This window comes from Gymnogyps californianus, chromosome Z, assembly GCF_018139145.2.
Source record: "Gymnogyps californianus isolate 813 chromosome Z, ASM1813914v2, whole genome shotgun sequence".
Classification (NCBI taxonomy): Eukaryota; Metazoa; Chordata; class Aves; order Accipitriformes; family Cathartidae; genus Gymnogyps; species Gymnogyps californianus.
In genome coordinates this window covers 71276066-71293900 of record NC_059500.1, presented here as the reverse complement: position 1 = coordinate 71293900, position 17835 = coordinate 71276066, and the positions used below count along the sequence as shown (strand labels likewise).

The 17835-nt window shown below is 35.4% G+C and overlaps 1 protein-coding gene across 1 annotated transcript in view; it reads right to left on the bottom strand.

Moving 5' to 3' along the window:
* Positions 1 to 753: 753 nt before the first annotated feature.
* Positions 754 to 17835, bottom strand: part of LMBRD2 (LMBR1 domain containing 2) — a 34772-nt gene continuing 17690 nt past the window's right edge. Inside the window, exons 10-18 of the mRNA XM_050912842.1 lie at positions 16838 to 17019; positions 15923 to 16056; positions 15599 to 15704; positions 14768 to 14865; positions 12922 to 13025; positions 11683 to 11729; positions 9730 to 9832; positions 8343 to 8472; positions 754 to 6414 (exon numbers count right to left, since the gene is read on the bottom strand). Of these exons, the coding sequence (XP_050768799.1) occupies positions 6354 to 6414; positions 8343 to 8472; positions 9730 to 9832; positions 11683 to 11729; positions 12922 to 13025; positions 14768 to 14865; positions 15599 to 15704; positions 15923 to 16056; positions 16838 to 17019 (965 nt within the window). The 3' untranslated portion in view covers positions 754 to 6353. The remainder of the gene's footprint in view (positions 6415 to 8342; positions 8473 to 9729; positions 9833 to 11682; positions 11730 to 12921; positions 13026 to 14767; positions 14866 to 15598; positions 15705 to 15922; positions 16057 to 16837; positions 17020 to 17835) is intronic.

The window sequence follows — 17835 nt, the reverse complement described above, 5'->3', positions numbered from 1 at the left end:
CAGACACAATAAAATATTTAAATAAATAATAAAAGAATTCTCTCTCTTCTTCCTTCACCTTATTTTTGGGGTTTTTTTTTGTTTTGTTTTGTTTTGTTTTTTTTAGGTAGGGAAGACAAAAGTGATAAACATGCAAGCAGTGAAACAAGGGAGAGTTCACTCCTCCTTCACTTTGCCTGTCTCCTCTTAGCTGTTCTGGAAACAGTCTCTATCCTCTATTCTCACCAATGGCTGGGTACATCTATAAGGCATTATGTCCCAGTTTGACTGCTTACGGAAAAGGAGGGAGAGGTGTAGGAGCCCTACCTTCTACCCTACCTTATGCCCCACAAAAATACCCAGTGCCCAGTCAGCCCCAGGAGCATACAGGGTCCTCACAGGCTTCCTCCAGGCGCTGCAGGAAGCTTACATCTTCAGCTAGCCTGGCTGCACTTCGTCTCCCTGCATTCGCAGAAGCTGCTTGCGCTTCTGCAGTTGGGGTGAGCTGTCAGTAAAGGTATTGGCCCGAAGTCTGGGTCCAAGTCTCATCCCCAGACTCTGACAATGACACATCCAGGTACGCAAGCTTCTTCTCAATTTCCCTTTTTAATCTGCTTTAAAGACGACGTGAGAAGATGACCAAAACAAGGTTGGATTGTCTTCTAAAGAAAACTTGTTTCTACCTGGAAAAAAGAAATTGGTCAAATTTCTCCAAAAGATCACTACCAAAAACACTTCAGAGAAGTATGAATATCTAAAATACACCAGGGAAAATGTATTGCAGAAATTATTTATTTCATGCCAACTTAACTCTTTGACTAGATATTTTAACACACATTTCAAAAATATATCCAGTACAACAATAATTTAGAACACTACAGAGAAAAATTTATAACTCAGTGAATTTCAAAACAAGGTATTACGCACACATACTTGTATCATAAGGCAAAAGAAGATAGTCTATCCATAAGCAGCACTCCTACAGCCTATCACTGATATACACCGGAGAATGCAGATCTTCTATTACTAAATCTATGCTTACAGATTAATTCCCTTATCTTCCAGACACCTCTATAGAAATGTAAGGTATTTCTATAGAAAATAATTAATTTCTACCGTGATAGCTAAGCTATCACTCTGAAACTATTATAATTCACAGGAATATGTCAAATGTAACAATGTTATCCTCAAGAAATAACTGAAGTTGTGTATCATTATTGCCTGCCAATTACAACTAAAACACACACACACACAAAAGCATGCTGAGGAATACATTCCAGTGTATTTTAATAGAAACAAAGAATAAACCTGGTTGGGCTCACCATATGACTGAAACAGAAGATACCAAATATAATACAACATAATGACAGCAATTAATGTATTAGAAAGGGATCTAGTTCAAGGTGCTTCTTTGATAGGAATGCTGGGTGCCTATTAACATAATCAAATGGTGTAGGAGTGTCTCAGCTTCAGACTAGACTACTTAATTAGAGGCACAGCTAGTATTAGAGAACTGCCATGAAGCAGTACATATTCCTGCAGAGCCCATTAGGGAAAAGGAATGTAAAAGTTTCAGAAAGTTTACAAGATTCACAAATAAGTTGCTCTGAAAAATTAACCATTTTCTGAATCTTAAAGAAAAATGAAAAGCTACGAGACAAGATATCCCCTAAGTAGTGTTTTTGTTAATAATTAAGATGCACTTATTTGGCTGTAATGAATAGGTCAGATTTCTTTAAGAAGCCTCATAAAAAGTTTTCCTTCATAAAGTGATCACTATTTGGTATTGTAAATGCCCTTCAGATTGCAAGTAATTACAGCAATAATGAAAATTGGAACAAAGTATTGTATTTTTCACATAACATTTACAGTATTCCAAAATAAATTTAATAAAATACAAATTCTCATAATTACAGAAAATCAGAGTAATCAATTTAATACTTCATACATAAAAATCATTGTCATGGTTATGTTTTAAAGTAGCAAGAATAAATATTGAAAAGATAGCAGCTTTCTGCCATTCCCATTAATACTGTTAACGACTACTTTACAAGTGCTTGATTGCAAAATAAAGGCAGATTATATGCCATGATTTTTCCAGTAGTGTAAGTTACAGCAGTATAAAGTTTGTTGTTTCTTAACATGTTATCGTACCTAAATAATAAAATATATCATAGCTTGCCAAAAGTGTCACTATTAGCACAGACTAGAAGTTGCATATCTTTTACTTTCCCTCATAAAAAGACTCCTCACTTTCCTTCACTGCTAAGAGCTGCACCTTTCTTAAGCGGAGTGCAGAGGACTCATTTCCCAATATAGATATCAGAATATGTATATTTTTAAATGCCTGAAAAAACAGAACTACAAATCTAGTAGGAGTAGTAAGTTTGATTAGAGCTTTTTGCTATCCATACTTTTGAAGAAGTCCAGCACTGACACAGTACTGAAGTAGCTACTGTTTTCACTTCTGCTTTTCAAAGTTCATTACAACTTGCATGGATTCTTTTCACTGGTTAAAATCTTTGACATGAAGATATTCAAACATTTGTACTTAACTGGGGTGGGTTTTTTGGAGTTTCAGGGGTTTTTTGGTGTTCACAGCTGAAGAGGAAACTGCGGAAATTATGATGAAATGGAAGTATACCCTAACTGCTCAGTAATTCAGAAAGTGAAATAATAAAGAAATACAGAATGGACATTCTTTAGCTGCAAATAAATACAACTATATACTGACAGAATAAATAAGCCAACATTCAGTTCCCAAAAGCACAGTTTGCAAGGCAGTTGTATTCTAAATCACCTACTCTGGAGCATCAAATGTGATGCTAGAACACCATTAGTCTACAGTACAGTCGCTGCTTAAATATATCAAAGCTAGTTTTAACTTTTTTTAGCTGTGGTACTGTTAGGACTACAGCTATAGTAGCAAAGAGCTCATCACGAGTTGCCACAATCTGGCTGGGAATCATCACAGAATCATAGAATGGTTTGGGTTGGAAGGGACCTTTCAAGGTCATCTAGTCCAACCCCCCTGCAATGAGCAGGGACATCTGGAACTAGATCAGGCTGCTCAGAGCCCCGTCCAACCTGACCGTGGCTGTTTCCAAGGACTGGGCATCTACCACCTCTGTGGAGTGGGGTAAATCCTTAGGCACGTAGCCCCTAAGCAAGTTCTGCATTATTTGTACTAGCAGTAACCAAACTAGTTCAAGCACGCAGCAAATGCTGTGCAGGCATATCCCTTATTTCTACAATGTACTTTTAGAGTTGTACTCTATATTTCTTTATTGAAAGTCTTCCAGATTTAGTCATATGAACTCAATTACTTTTCAAAACACACTGTAGATTAATTGGCCTACAAATTGCACATAATTAGAGCAAGAGTAACTGTTGGTCAGCAATGAACATTATGGATGAAACCTGACTTCACTTACCAACTCCTTACTTAAACACCCAGCATCCAGGAAGCATGTGACACTGGGGATCTCCAAGCGCAATCCAGAGGAGAACTCTTGAGAGATTTTCAGAGCTCTAATTCCCATGCTTTCAAAAAGCAGCCATTGGTTACTCTATTACTCCACTTCAACATCAAAAAAAGGTCAGTGGATTCCCACCTCAATGAGCTCAGAATTTCTATGTTAGCAACTGAAATCCCACTGCCATTAATTTATACAGTCAACTCCTCGAATTATTGTATCCCAATGAAAACTGCACAGAGGGCTTACACCAGGGACTAGTTAGCTTTTGTATATAAAATCCTGACCAAGTTCCCACTGAACATTCTGTTTGCAGTCATTCCACTGATTTCTGAGATGGGAAAAACCAGGCCCCAAGAAGGCTCAATCCAACTCTCTGAAGTCAGCAGGGGCTAGGAAAGGATACTTCACAAGCATTCAGAAAAACAAACATTCCTTCTGTAATTTTTCCATTAGCACTGAATTAGATCCCTTTGTAGTGTGTAATTTCAAGAGTTATACAAAGAACTTGAACCTTATTTCATCCAAAGATTTTTACAAATAAACTTTTGGGCAATTAAATAAGATACAAATTTTAAAAATAGAAATATCAAGTCTAAGAACATTCATGTGGATGGATGTCCAAGAACATATACAACCCCTTTCATATAAGGCTGAATTCAGGGTAACATTTCTAAGTAGATCTAAAATAAATTAAATAGGTGCTAACTTAAAGTTGCTAAAGAACAATCTGAATAAAAAGAGTCTCATTTTCTCAACTTCCAGTCCCTGATACAGCCGTAAGATTCTGATGAAGCTTTTACAATACACAAAATACCCAAATTAAAAAAGCACCCTCTTACAGGTAATCTGGAAATTGTATGAGCTTGAGTACATATGGGCATGGCTGTCGTTCAGTGTATTCACCTAAGAACAGAACGGATGATTATTTTATGTCTGCCAATTTATTAATATAATTATTTCTATACAAATAGAGTATTTTTTTCTCCATAGTAACAACTCAGTGTTTTAAAACAGGCAGATCAATATATTACAAATACCACTACTGTTAGAACACATGATGTACTAAATCACAGGAGGTAGTTAGATTCCCATTAACAATTACTTCAGAAAACAAAGACTATTTTTAAAAATTAGTAGAACACCTCATTCATGAAAATTTACTTTTCAGAATAACTCACTCCTAGCTGCTTTAACGGAGGTCTTTTTTTTAAGCATGGTAAAGAATTTATGATAGAAACATGTTCTCTTTCAGTTTTCAACATAACTTTGCAATAAGCACATAAGAAAATGCCCAACTGGTAAAGCCTTAAGACAAACTGCGATAAAGCAACATTTTAAATTAATCAAATTTCCAAAGATATCATGAATTTGACCACATCTTTTACCTTATGATTACATTTGAAAATTCATTCAACTAACTACAGTTTAAAAATATATCTACATCAATGAAATTAATGTGAAGCTTTTTTACACTGTTAATAATTGGCATTTTTGAATGGTATTCAAATGAATAAGCATTATTCTTTTTGCAACAACTTATTGCAAAATACAGGCACCTTAAAAACAGATACATAATGCAAACAGGGCATTTGGGACAGTAAAAGTGTTTACCATTATCTAGTCATGCTATGTATTTCCCTTCTTTTAAAGAAATACTCTACAATTTGAAGCCGTGCCTGAGGTGTGTGCAAATTATAATGTTTCAGCATTTAACTCAATTTTCACATTATATTTCTTTTACAGCTACAAAAACACTAGTGTGCCAGGATTTTCAACCGTTAAAACTGTAAAAATCTTAAGCAAACATCGTATCTTTGATGATGTATTCTGGCCATTGCAGATATGCTCATATGACAGTGAAACTCTGGTCCATATTCCATTTCAACTATTTACACATGCTAAAATCATTTATCTGCATATAATGCTGCAAAAGAAAAAATATAGCCTTTCTTGACCAATACACCTTGCTCCAAAATTTATGCCACCAAATTTCATAGAATCATAGAATACCAGGTTGGAAGGAACCTCAAGGATCATCTGGTCCAACCTTTCCTGGCAAAAGCATGGTCTAGACAAGATGGCCCAGCACCCTGTCCAGCCAAATCTTAAGTGTCCAATGTTGGGGAATCCACCACTTCCCTGGGGAGATTATTCCAATGGCTGATTGTTCTCCCTGTGAAAAATTTTCCTCATGTCCAATCCAAATCTCCCTAGGAGTAACTTGTATCCATTACCCCTCATCTTTTCCATGTGACTCCTTGTACAAAGGGAGTCTCCATCTTCTTTGTAGCCACCTTTTAAATACTGGAACATGTATTTTATGATTTTATGAAGAACAGCCTGCCATTCAATCTTTCTGCTTATACAGGGTCTGATTCAAAGACCACTGAAGCCAAAAGAAGCCTTAATTGAATTCAGTAGATTTTGGACTAGGCATAAAGCTCAAACAGAAAAATTACAGAAAGTGTTTACTATAGTAATTGATGTAACTGCACTTTGGATGCATTAAGATGTTCTCAGAGCATCTGTTAAAATACAAAAAAATTCCTTCCAAAAAATCCTCTTCCTAAAACTTACAATGTCACAGTTCAAGTTGAGCCCTAGGTATATTTATGAAGTTTACCCTCTATTAACTTAATTAATAGTTTTCTCCTTTTGGTCATGACACAAAAGCCCACACTGATGCACAACAATATCTACAATAGAAGAAGCATATTCTTGTAATAAGTAGTAAAGTTATCATACAGGTGCATTTCCAAAATAGTTGTTCCTTCATATTCTTTTTTTTAAACAAAAATGGTCTTTTCTGGTTCAGTGATATATCATAAATACAGTATTTTCCAAGCAATAAGTAGGAAACAGATTTCCACTGAATTTTCTTTAGCTTTGAGGAGTTTAGACATCATCAAATATTTTGCTTCGAGACATGGACAGGTATCTTCCACCAGGCTGGTACCTGCAGGATCAATTTTAAATATGAAAAAGTATCACAGGAAATAGAAAAATAAAGACCCATGAAATCATATAACTCTCACTGCACTCTGATTCCTTAACTCTCAATGAATTACAGGATCTGAAGTTCTACTGAATTACTGTTTCCATGAGAATTCGATAGGCAGTCATTAAATTAAATCTCATGTGACCAAGAAAAACAGTGATATGAATACTGGGAGTCTTAAAGAACTTTGTTTCCTGATACAAAGGAAAGATGTTGAATGTTTTTGTTGAACAGAACTTTTTTCTTTCTTTTTTTTTTTTTTAAACAAACAAACAAACAAAGAAACAACAGCATCCAAAAGTCATTTGGGTTATTAACAGAACATCTCATTGGGTATTCCTAGGAGAAATACAGTATCAAAGATAATGAAAACAAATGGCGGTATACTTAGTGGGAAAAAGGAAGCTTCACATATTGTTGGTCAAATATATTTTAAAAGCATTTTCAAAGCACAAGTTCCAATGCAAGCACAATGTACTTCCTCTTTGCAGTACTTACCAAAACCTGAATGGACACAGAGCCAGAACCTGGTGTCCCTAGTGCTCTTACTGTCCTAGAATGCTTGTAACTATTGCAGGAGCTATAGTTTTAAAAATCAATGTTATACAAGCTATTTTTAAATTAATTGAAATTTCATATGCAATTATTCTTGATTTATTACCTCTAGGAAATTAAATGCAGGTTACTAGAGGAAAGCTCAACTAAGCTCTGTGGCTCCAAATTTTCTTTTTAAAGAAAAAGTTCAGAATGTTCCACTCTGCAAAGTCTGTATAGGTACCAGAAGACTTCATACACTGTGCTTGAAAAGTATTTGCTCCAGAAGAACTATATCTGCATATCCCTGTTTTTGCAGACTATTATCCCTTTCACACTGTATAGAAGTCAACAGCTGACAGAACTGCTAGACTAGCTCCTCTTTAAACTCTTGTGCTTAAAAAGAACCAACTTTTGAAATGTGGTGACATCAGACTAGACAAGTTAGTTATTGATACAAACTAACATTGCTGAATCAATCTGTAAAACCTGGCAGTGTCATTTAACAGTATTCTTTGCATGTTTCTGAACTGGCATTTATTTATTGACATTATAGATATAAGTCAACTGCAACCATTTATGATTTTCTATTGGATTGAGTATGCTAGTTTTAGCTGAAAAATAACTTTTTATAAGGGAATTTAAAATTATTTATCATTAAATGGTTCTACATCATAACTACCTAGATAAAAAAAGCACCCATAAAATGTATTACTTGTTTCTTAAATAAGAGCAGAGCTTAGCAGTTATATAAGATACTCTATTTCACGACTAAGGAAATTTGGTGTTGCAGTCACACCCACAGAATCACAGAATTCTCTATTATAGACAGAGCTACACTGTGCAGTCTGGGACTTTTTGTTCAGTAAGTTCAGATTTTAATTTACTCCAGTAGTTCCAAGATCTGACCCCGAGGTGTATTCCTGCAACTACTGGTCCTGTAACACTCAGTTTTCTTTCCTGCAGCCCTTTATGATGGTTTTTATACAGGGAAATCAATTGACCTTTCTAAAGTCTTGTAGGAAATCAGAGAAAGCCTTATACTGTACATATGCAGGTCATTCTCCAGTTTTCTTTTTTTATATGCAGTATTTTTCAGATTACGTGAATATACAAAATTATATTCATCTTAAATCTTACTCAGACATTTCTAAAAAACTGAAAAACCTTCAGGTTTCAACTCATGTTAAAACAATTCCCATATCACGGGTGAGAAGGAAGACAGGAAAAGAGCTAGGTGAGATGACAAATTTTGTTTACAAAACTATTGTTATGAAACCATCTGATACAGCTGTCATAGGTCAGAAGACATTAGTATCTTTTAATTGTAAATAACACAGAAGATTCCTCACCTTCCCGAGTCCGATTCAAGAGGGTCATCATTAATTGAGTCTGCATTAAAATCCAAAGGTTCTGCATCCTGGAGGAGTTCTATTCTATCTCTTTCAGTCCTACCATTTGATCGGGTATACTTTGATAGTGCTGAACAGGTAAAAGGAAGGAAAGAAACTCATTTGCTCTATGAACACCTTGGAGTGTGTGGAGACATCAAACTTAAAAGACCAGAAAAATAATTTGCTACTATCTCATCCAAAGTGTAAGTGCGATGATTTAGAGTAGATTCAATATTAAACCAAATCTGGCTACATGCTCAAATTCATAGTATTTCGTTTTTGTATCTCCATAGCAATGTAACTACAACCTTCTTTTGCCCCTAAGTAGGATGAGATCTACTTTGCAAAGAATCAAAGAAAATGAGAAGTTATATGCAAACTTTACTTTTAAATCAATCAATCATCCATTTATCTTCCCAACTTCCCACTTCAACTAAGCTAGCTGGAGGCTTTTTGGTTTGGTTTTGTTTGTTTTTAAAGAGGCTATCTCATGAATTAATGAAATAGTTGTTTTGCAGTTCACTCTGCCACCTTCACTAGGCCAGTACCTATGGCTTGTTTTGGTGTTGGAATGCTACATATTCATACGGTTAACATTAAAATATAATTACATATAATTCAGTTAGTCTACCACTGAAAATCTGGGTTTCCAGCTTTGTAAAGACGAGGGAAAAATCTACCAGAGTTGTCTCAAAAGCATGTTCAAAGCTTTCCTCCTCCTCCCCCTTTTTCTTTTTTTCAGTTTCATTTCTTACTCGTTGTTAGCTTACAAGAGCATATAAAATACATAAAAAACATTAACACTGTGACAAATAAACTTTTTGGAAGTTAAGAGCACCCACAAAAAAGTTTTTTGCTAACAGACATTATTAAATGAACACATATACACTCGTATGATATGTTACTGGCTTTACATTTGTTGGTCATCTATCTGATTATTCCATTATTCCAGTCTGAGAGAGTTCATTTGCAACTAGAAGAGGTAAATTTTAAGATTTAAAACTCCCAACTTCAAGACATATCCTAAATAAAGTCTCTTTAGTCTTTGTTGACAACTGCTACTCTAATTGCAATCATTATATGTCCCATAAGAAGACCAAGTAATTGAGACTAGCCAGAATCTCCAACCTCAACTAGTTGAAGTGTTGAAGACGGGAAGAAACACAGCACTCTTCAGGTGTCTTTAATGGGCAAGATGGCACTGTGCCACAAAAGGGAATATATCAACACATCATCTAAGACAAAAAGGAATATATTTGAAGCTACTCACACAGCCAGTGTTGTGCAGACAAGATATTAAAAACATAAAACAAAACAAACTCCCCCCAAAACCCACAAAGCTTACGTCTATTGGTATTGGTCTCTGAGAAGCTGGATTCTTTTTGGTCTGTGTGGACAACTCTGTTTCTAGTGGAATCATCTCTATTTCCATAGCGCTCCTTCCATTCCTGGAAAAAAGACAAAAAAAGAAAACATAAGCTGTGAGGAAAAAGCAACACAACAAAAGCATATGTAGGATCAAGAAATATTCCAGATCCACAATTTAGAGCTAATTGGACAATCACACCAGACTACGAAAGTAATACTTTGAAAATGTTCCTGTTCAGTATCTTGATACAGGAAGAATTTTTGTTTTGTTTTAAACTCAAGATATGTCCCTTCACTAAACCAGTTACCATAACTGTTCTTTAGAAAAAATACTTGCAGAAAACAAACTACGTATTAAATCTACACTCGAAGTTCACTCAACTGCTCTAAGTTACGGTGGGAACGTTGCTTTTTTTGATTTCTACTTCCATCTAGTGGTAGAATGGAAAAATAACCAGATGCAGATATAACCAGATGCAGATAGCACAAAACCCCATTTGGATAGGCCATGTTTACTAAGCTTGCTGTTTTGTTGTGTTTCCATTCCATCATGTTTTAGTATGTAAACATTTAACATTTTATTATACATCATACTAAAAGAAGAAGGTGTCTCATGTTTTTATTAGGAGACAACTTCATGTCTCAACAGAAACTTTTCCAATTAATCCAATAACTTTAATATGTTTCAGATTCATATCTAGATCCCAGATTATGGACTGGTAGGAACTGGTATACTCAAACTTACTGTGCTAATTTATGCCGTATGTTCTAAGCTGCAGAAGGATCAAACATTTAATCACGATCCAGTAAGAGATAACACTCTCAAAAGCCCCAAAAGTTTCAAGAATGAATGTGCTACAGTATTTAACGCAAACTCAAAAAACAGGTAACATCTGAAACTGAGTTTGCTGTTGAACTAAAATTGTTGCTTCATGTCAGATCATTTCAGTGTATACTAAATGCATCATGCATTTGCTACTATTTTGTTTCACAATAAGTTCAAGTTCTAAAATTATGAGATGGGGGGGGAGATGATCAGAAGAAAGGTCTATGCAGTATTGGCTGTCATCCAGAATTAAAGTATTCTTGAGCTTGAAGAGCCAAGAGGTTTTAGTCCCAAGTATTATCTTGCCTTTCTGCAGATATTTTTCCCTTCCTTTGGTCAGTTCATTTTCTGCATGCATCCTTTCAATTTACCTCTTTGATTGTGACTTTCTATACTAAATTCCAAATGTTATAAATTAATGAAAAACTGAAGGTACAGTTAACTGAAGCTCCTTAAAATGAAGTTGCCTGAATTATTTTTTATTCGGATTGACTGCCTTCACAAATCTTTCAATTCAGTATGCACTCAAAGTGAAAGTTTGATTTGAATCAAACATTCTGTTTGTTATTCAGCAGTAACAGTATTTATTGTCTTAAATGTAATTCCCTCCTCTGAAAAAAAGAAAAAAAAAAAGATCTGGGTCTGTGCCACTTATTTTCCAATGAGCACACAAACCAACGGGCAAGTTTGGGAGGAGCATACAGTCCCCATTGCAGTGAATATGATGACACTGCAACTGCAGTTATTTCAAGCAGAGCAGTATCAACATAAGAGACTGATAATAAGCCATTTCAGATTATTCTGAACCCTAGAAATCAGGACTCTAATGCTTGTTACACCTATTGGCATATACTGTTCTCACAGCACATTCAGTAACAAAAGCATCCAAGTAGTGTGACAACAATCACCCTCTTATCCTTTAAAATTATTTCCGCCCCGCCCCCCCCCCCCAGCCAAGACTATTCTGCAAGATTAAACTGATTCCATCAATTATTGGGGACTCTTGTTTTTATGAAATAGATCATGCTGAATTAAATAGCAATGGCAAATCTTATCAGATATTGTAGTATATTAATATTATAATTAGCTAAAATAATCTCATACCCTTCTTCTGTTTTCACCTTCTTCCTGCCTTTGTCGCTTTCTTTTCTCTATAAATAAAAACAAAAATTGTCTGAGCTCCACACAAGAAAAATCATTGCCAATTTTTTTTTAAACAAACAATGAAAATCTAAAGTTAACTAGCAAAGAATCTTATTGAAATAGATGGCTCATACAATTAAATAAAAACAAAGGACAAAGCTGCTTGTCTATCATTATGGAGTTGCCCATTAAAATGAATTCATCATGATGATATCTTGCGTCGTGGCATAACATTTGGATACCAGCTGGCAAAGCAAAAAAAAAACCTCTTAGAAATAGTTGGAAAAAGTATGAGATTAAGCAGAAACTTCAGCATCACTGAATCAAAACCTTGCTGAAGTTCTGTAAGGCCCAAAGTGTGACCCACATAGTTTGTGTCTTTATCTGCTATTAAGCTGGAAGTGTAACATCATAGCACCAAAGAAATAGTAACCTCTTCTTTAACGGAATGAGAGACATTCCTCTTTCTCCAAAAAAAAGAAATACTACTACTGCAAGCAAATGTAAGTTTTGTTTTTCATAAACTATGAAAGGAGAATAAAAGTATTCCATAATATAACATTGTATCCAGAGATTTTAATTTCTGGACATTTACTCAAGAACCACAACAGCTTTTAAGAACTTTCAAGAAACACTTTCAACAAAAATTAACATTAAAAAAGATGAAAAAGCTCTCCAAAACAGCAGATAATTACAGCTCTACAGAACAAAATGCTTTCTGTGATAAAACATAGTTAGTTGATGCAGCAAAAAATCATAAAGGAAATGACAGAATTTGGGCAGCTCAATCAACAGACTTACACAAAGACTAAAATGAGTTAATTGATGATAAAGACAATTTAAGTGCTAACTATCCTTTATGACAAATTACACAAGCACCTGCTCAGGTATTATCAGATCAGTAATGACTTCAGAGGAGCACCACTTAAATGAACTGTAAAATATTTAGAAGTATCTAAAATTCAGATCCTGGATGAGTAAAACTGATACTTCACTTAAGATGTCAATGAAGTCCAGCACTGTTTATACAGCAACCACAATGCTGCAAGTCTATTGCATTTTGTGCAGCAGGCTGCCTCTACAGTTTTCAAAATACTGAGAAGCTACATGCTTTTTTTTGCTTGTGCAACATTTCAGACAAGTTTAATGCGACAACATATTGTATTTTGTGGGAAGACTAGGATAAAGGGCCTAACTTACCTCTCCTGATTAGCTCTTTTCCTTCATCAATCAAATCAGAGGTCATTTCGCTATCCCCCATGAACTGCTGGAATCCCAAAAGATTCAAACAACGAGTTCCTAAACTGGTAAAAGCAGAAGGAGAAGCAATTTCCTTTGTTGATTTACAATGGTTTAGATGTATTACAATGCAAAATGTAAAACAAATTATTCAGAAATTTATGGACAATTCAAGTAAAAAAGCAATATAGAAGAAAAGACAGATTATTATACTAGCTGAGAAATCAGAAAATTTAGAACAGTGACATGTTCCTAAATCCAATTGAAAGTGATGGAATAATCCTATTCAAATAGATAAAACTGTTTAAGAGTAGTGCAAATGATTTAAGATAAGACAATTGCTTGAAATGTTCTCAGATATAACAGAATTTATACCTATGATATCTCATCGACTCTTCTTTGCCAGAAGACAATTACTATAAAAATTCTGCCTATTATGATTTCTATGTTTCTGAAACAGTAATAACATGGCAAAGCCACCTTCATCTCAGGTTTCACTCAGGAGAAATGTGTGGCATACTCTTAAGCTGTAGGGATGCTGGCTGCCATTTTGGATACCCATTTGGCAGCAGTCAGATAGTAAGCTTGTTCCATCTTTTTTAAACTAGTCCTGGAACTAGACAGCATGAAACCACTTTCACCTTTTCAACTTGAACACAACTGCTGTTTTTGTTATTGTTCTCCTCTCTCCAAACTGGAGCATCAATATCATGTTCAAAGTTGGCTTCATTGTATACTTACGCTGAAAAGTTTTTTTCCTATACTATCTGAACTTTAAGACTGCTGGATTAAACAAGGGAGATAGCTTTCCTTGACAGATTTTAATTAAACATTCAGTTTTGCATGTATCTGAATTATTAGACGGCATTAAAGTTCATGCAAAGCAACTTACTCTCCTTTAGTTTCTTTTCTTCCTTTTCACTATGGCATTCAAGACCCAGGATCATCACGGACAAGAAGTCACACAAACTATCTTCTTGTCATTGGCTTTCCTGTTTGGGTTTTTTTGCCTCCACCACCACTTTCGTCACCTAACCTAAAGGTCAGCAGGGAAAACCTAGGACTGGATCCTTGTTGTCTTACTATCTATGGATGCACATAGGGTACTAATGGACCTTCAAGGCATTTAACTACATTCTACATGACTCAAAACATACACATTGCTTCTGACTGAATGGTAATGCAAAATTGAAGAAGTGAACATAAATATAGCTGAGCAAGGTCAGACCGAAAGTATCTCACTCCCTACAGTGGTCAAAAGCAGACATTTTGAAATATAAGGATAAAGCAAGCACATAATAGTATTTTCTGCAATTACTCTTCCAGCCTCCAACAAACTGTAGCTTAGGGAAACAAGATCAAATGATTTAAACCACTATGCTTTCAAACTGAAGTCTGGTAATGGAACAGAAATTTGTTATGAGTCTGCTAGAAAGTTCATTAACTAAAGTTTCTGCTAATGCTTCTATTAGAAAACCTTGCTGAAAACATAGCTTCCTCATGGTAATTTTAATCTCAAAAGCAGAATCGAAACGTTTGTGGGCTCCAAAGTTTGAACCTCAAAATCTAGGAATGAAGCTTAATGGGGAAAAAACCCGACAACTCAGTTATGAGTTAATACAATCGATATTCTTAAAATGTACATGCTTCACATATATAAATAGCAATTTATTGGTTTAGTTTTTGCGCTTTTATTAATACGTCACAACTCAACTGCTGGAAAAGGAGAAGTGAATCTCTTCCTGATTGCTGAAACTAACATTATTATGTATAGAAACATGCAGGATCTGTCTTGCAAATCACTTACCTAAAGTATGTGGCAATACAGAGAATGACAACAAGCATTGGGTAATATATATAGAATCCATCTGCAATGAAGGACAGCACTCTCATGGATCCCATTATCTGGAAAAAAAACCCCACAAGAACAAGCTCTAATCAGATATATTCTACATATATCCATAAATATTGTGCCATCTCACTGTTTTCAGTCCACAACACACAAACACACAATCCTTTACAGTTACTGAAACATAGGTATTATCATCACAGATCTGATTCAGACAGTTGACCCAGAATAGCCAGATATAAAGGCTGCCTCTAACAGTGTATCCACTTTGAGGTTGCTAAGATGCTAGATCTTGTTGTCTCACTTAATCCAGAACCAGATCAAATCTGGTGGATCTTTTCATCTCCTGTGAAAGGAGTCTCTGGACAACACTAAGAATCTACTTGCTAACAACAAAGATGGGAGATGTAACTTGCCGTCCTACAAAAATTGGTTGTTCAGTAAAACCAAACTCACTGGTTTTCAGAGGCAAGTTAGGTTTGTTCCCAATCTATAAAGAAGTCCCATACACTAAAGCCAGTGGAAGCTAAAGCTATTAGGAAGTGAAGAACAGCCTGAACTCTTCAGCATACTTTTCTTTCTCAGGATAAAGAGACCAAAACAGAAAAATTGAGCTATTGATGACTCCTAGCAATCATTACCAAACTCCTGGTCTATAAGTATTTCTACCCTGTTTAATACTAGTGAAAAGATTTGAATATCTGAATCTTACTATAAGAAGTATTTAAAAATATTTCGCCTATTCTGCAGACCATATAGAAGGCTCAAACCCACATTTTCTGTACTTACAGACGTATAAGCAGTTGGCTGAGTGTTTTTGTGAGAGATTGTTGCATCCATATGGGTCAAGCCCAAGAAGTTCAAGCATAATGGTGGAGTAAGACGGCAAAACAACCTGCACAAATGCAAGAGGCAACAGCATTTAAACAATTTCTTACACTAAAAAATTAAGATTAAGAAATCATAACTGGATGTATCATAGAATAATGATACACAGCTTGTTAGGATTTATACCCATATGATTATAAATGAAAGAATATAAATGAAAGTTTCATGGACGTTTTCAATTGAGTATTTGACGGGAAATCTGCAAAATGTATGCCACATACTCACATGCCACTGAAAAGGAGACTGTACGCATCTGTCTGATGATGTGAAGCTAAGTAATAATAGTTAAATACACGGATCCTGAAGACAGTAGAATAAACACAGATACTTAGGAAAAAGATGGTAAGAAAACAGGCCATCTGGGGGAAAAAACAAAGTTGTTTGAATGTAGAACTCTACTAAAGGTTTTAATGCATTCAGCACATAGTCTGTGCATGCAACAGGTTGACTGCAGTCTAATTTTTCATTTTCAGATGGGACAATAACACCAGCTCTGAGAAGAGTTTCAGGAGGGTTTTTTTACTAATTTAAATTGAGAATGATACTTGTAATATTCTGCACTTCATATAAGCTAACACAATTGACCCCAGGAATATTTATTTTACTTCTTCTTGTTATGTAAATGAAATTGCTGTAATTGCCTCAATAATTACTATGACTGATTTGACATTTCTTCCCACAAACAGTAATAAAAACAAGTGTTTTCAATTCAACCTATTTTGTTGGTATACTTGAATGTTTCAGCTCAGTTCCTTTACTGATAAATTTGTGGACACATATGCTAACCACACCTGTGACTGGATTTCTGTCAGCAGCAAATTCTTATTTAGGAAAGAGAGGTCACACACATGGCTGATCAGACACAAAGTCTAAACACCTAAGCTCCAAGCTAATGTTTCACAAATTACTTTGCACATGATATTCAGCTCAACTGGGTCACACCTTCACCCCATATTGGAGAGTTGTAAGAAGTGGCAAAGACTCCCTCCACAGAAATGAAGTTTGGTATTATATATTTTACAGATCTTCTGAAAATTGACAGATTATTTAGAGACTTATTTTTAAATCAATCTGGTCTACTATTGTTGTAATAACAATTTGTCTGAAAAGATCTTTGTTGAGTGATTATCTCAAACTTACCTCTATGTATATATAATTATATGTCTTTTCTGCCAGCTGTATGAAAACTGCAAACAGTGATAAAACTGGGTTTGTGCTGAAAAATGTGCACTCTGACCACACAACAATTACAGAGAACGTGGCCAGAACAACTGCAAGCACTCTGTAAAACCATGGTCGTAGAAGACATTCCCAGTACCACTCTGGAAAAAACAAACACACACACACATCCGGAATGGGTTAATGAAAATTACACAACCAGAAATGGAACTCCCTCACAAAAAACTGTTATGAACTTCTTGCACGCATGCCCTTAAAATCAAGGCTGGCATCTGCAGGGTCACACAATTTCAGGGCTTCTCCAATGCGTAGAGATCTGGCTCAGCCCTAAGGAATCATATGCACAACTGGGGAGAACAGGCTGACATTTGGGAGGCAAATTTTGCAAATGGATTGGGGGGTGTAGGGGGTGTAGAACAGAACTCTTCTCTTTTGGCCCAGATACTATGGGTGATCCACTTTTTGTTTGTTCACCTGTCACTCTCTCAGAAATAAGCTTAGGCTGTAACATTATATTGTCCTACCCTGGAAATAACTCACTGCTAATGCACAACAAATTAGAAGTTAAAATATGATTAGGAGAAGACACTTTCTGAAAGGATGCACAAGCAGCCACATCTCCTGATGTTTGGTACATGACAGACAAAGAGTCCTTTCCTCTTTGTTTTACTGGAAGAGCGGTGCCACCTCAATAATATCGCACTAATGTAGAAGGTGGCCATGACCCAATAATTTAAAGGTGCAATTTTTCTTTCTTCTTCTAAGGCTTCAAAGTCTGCTATTGCTATTACAACATGTAACTGCAATTAAATTTATAAAAAAATTTAAGCTTATGGTGAAGAGCATAAATCAATACCTGATGGCTATTCCATTACATAAAAGCATTAAGATGCACATTTGCTTCCCTCTACTGTAACTGAACTTTTTGCATAAAACAATCAGTTCTTCTTACAAAACGG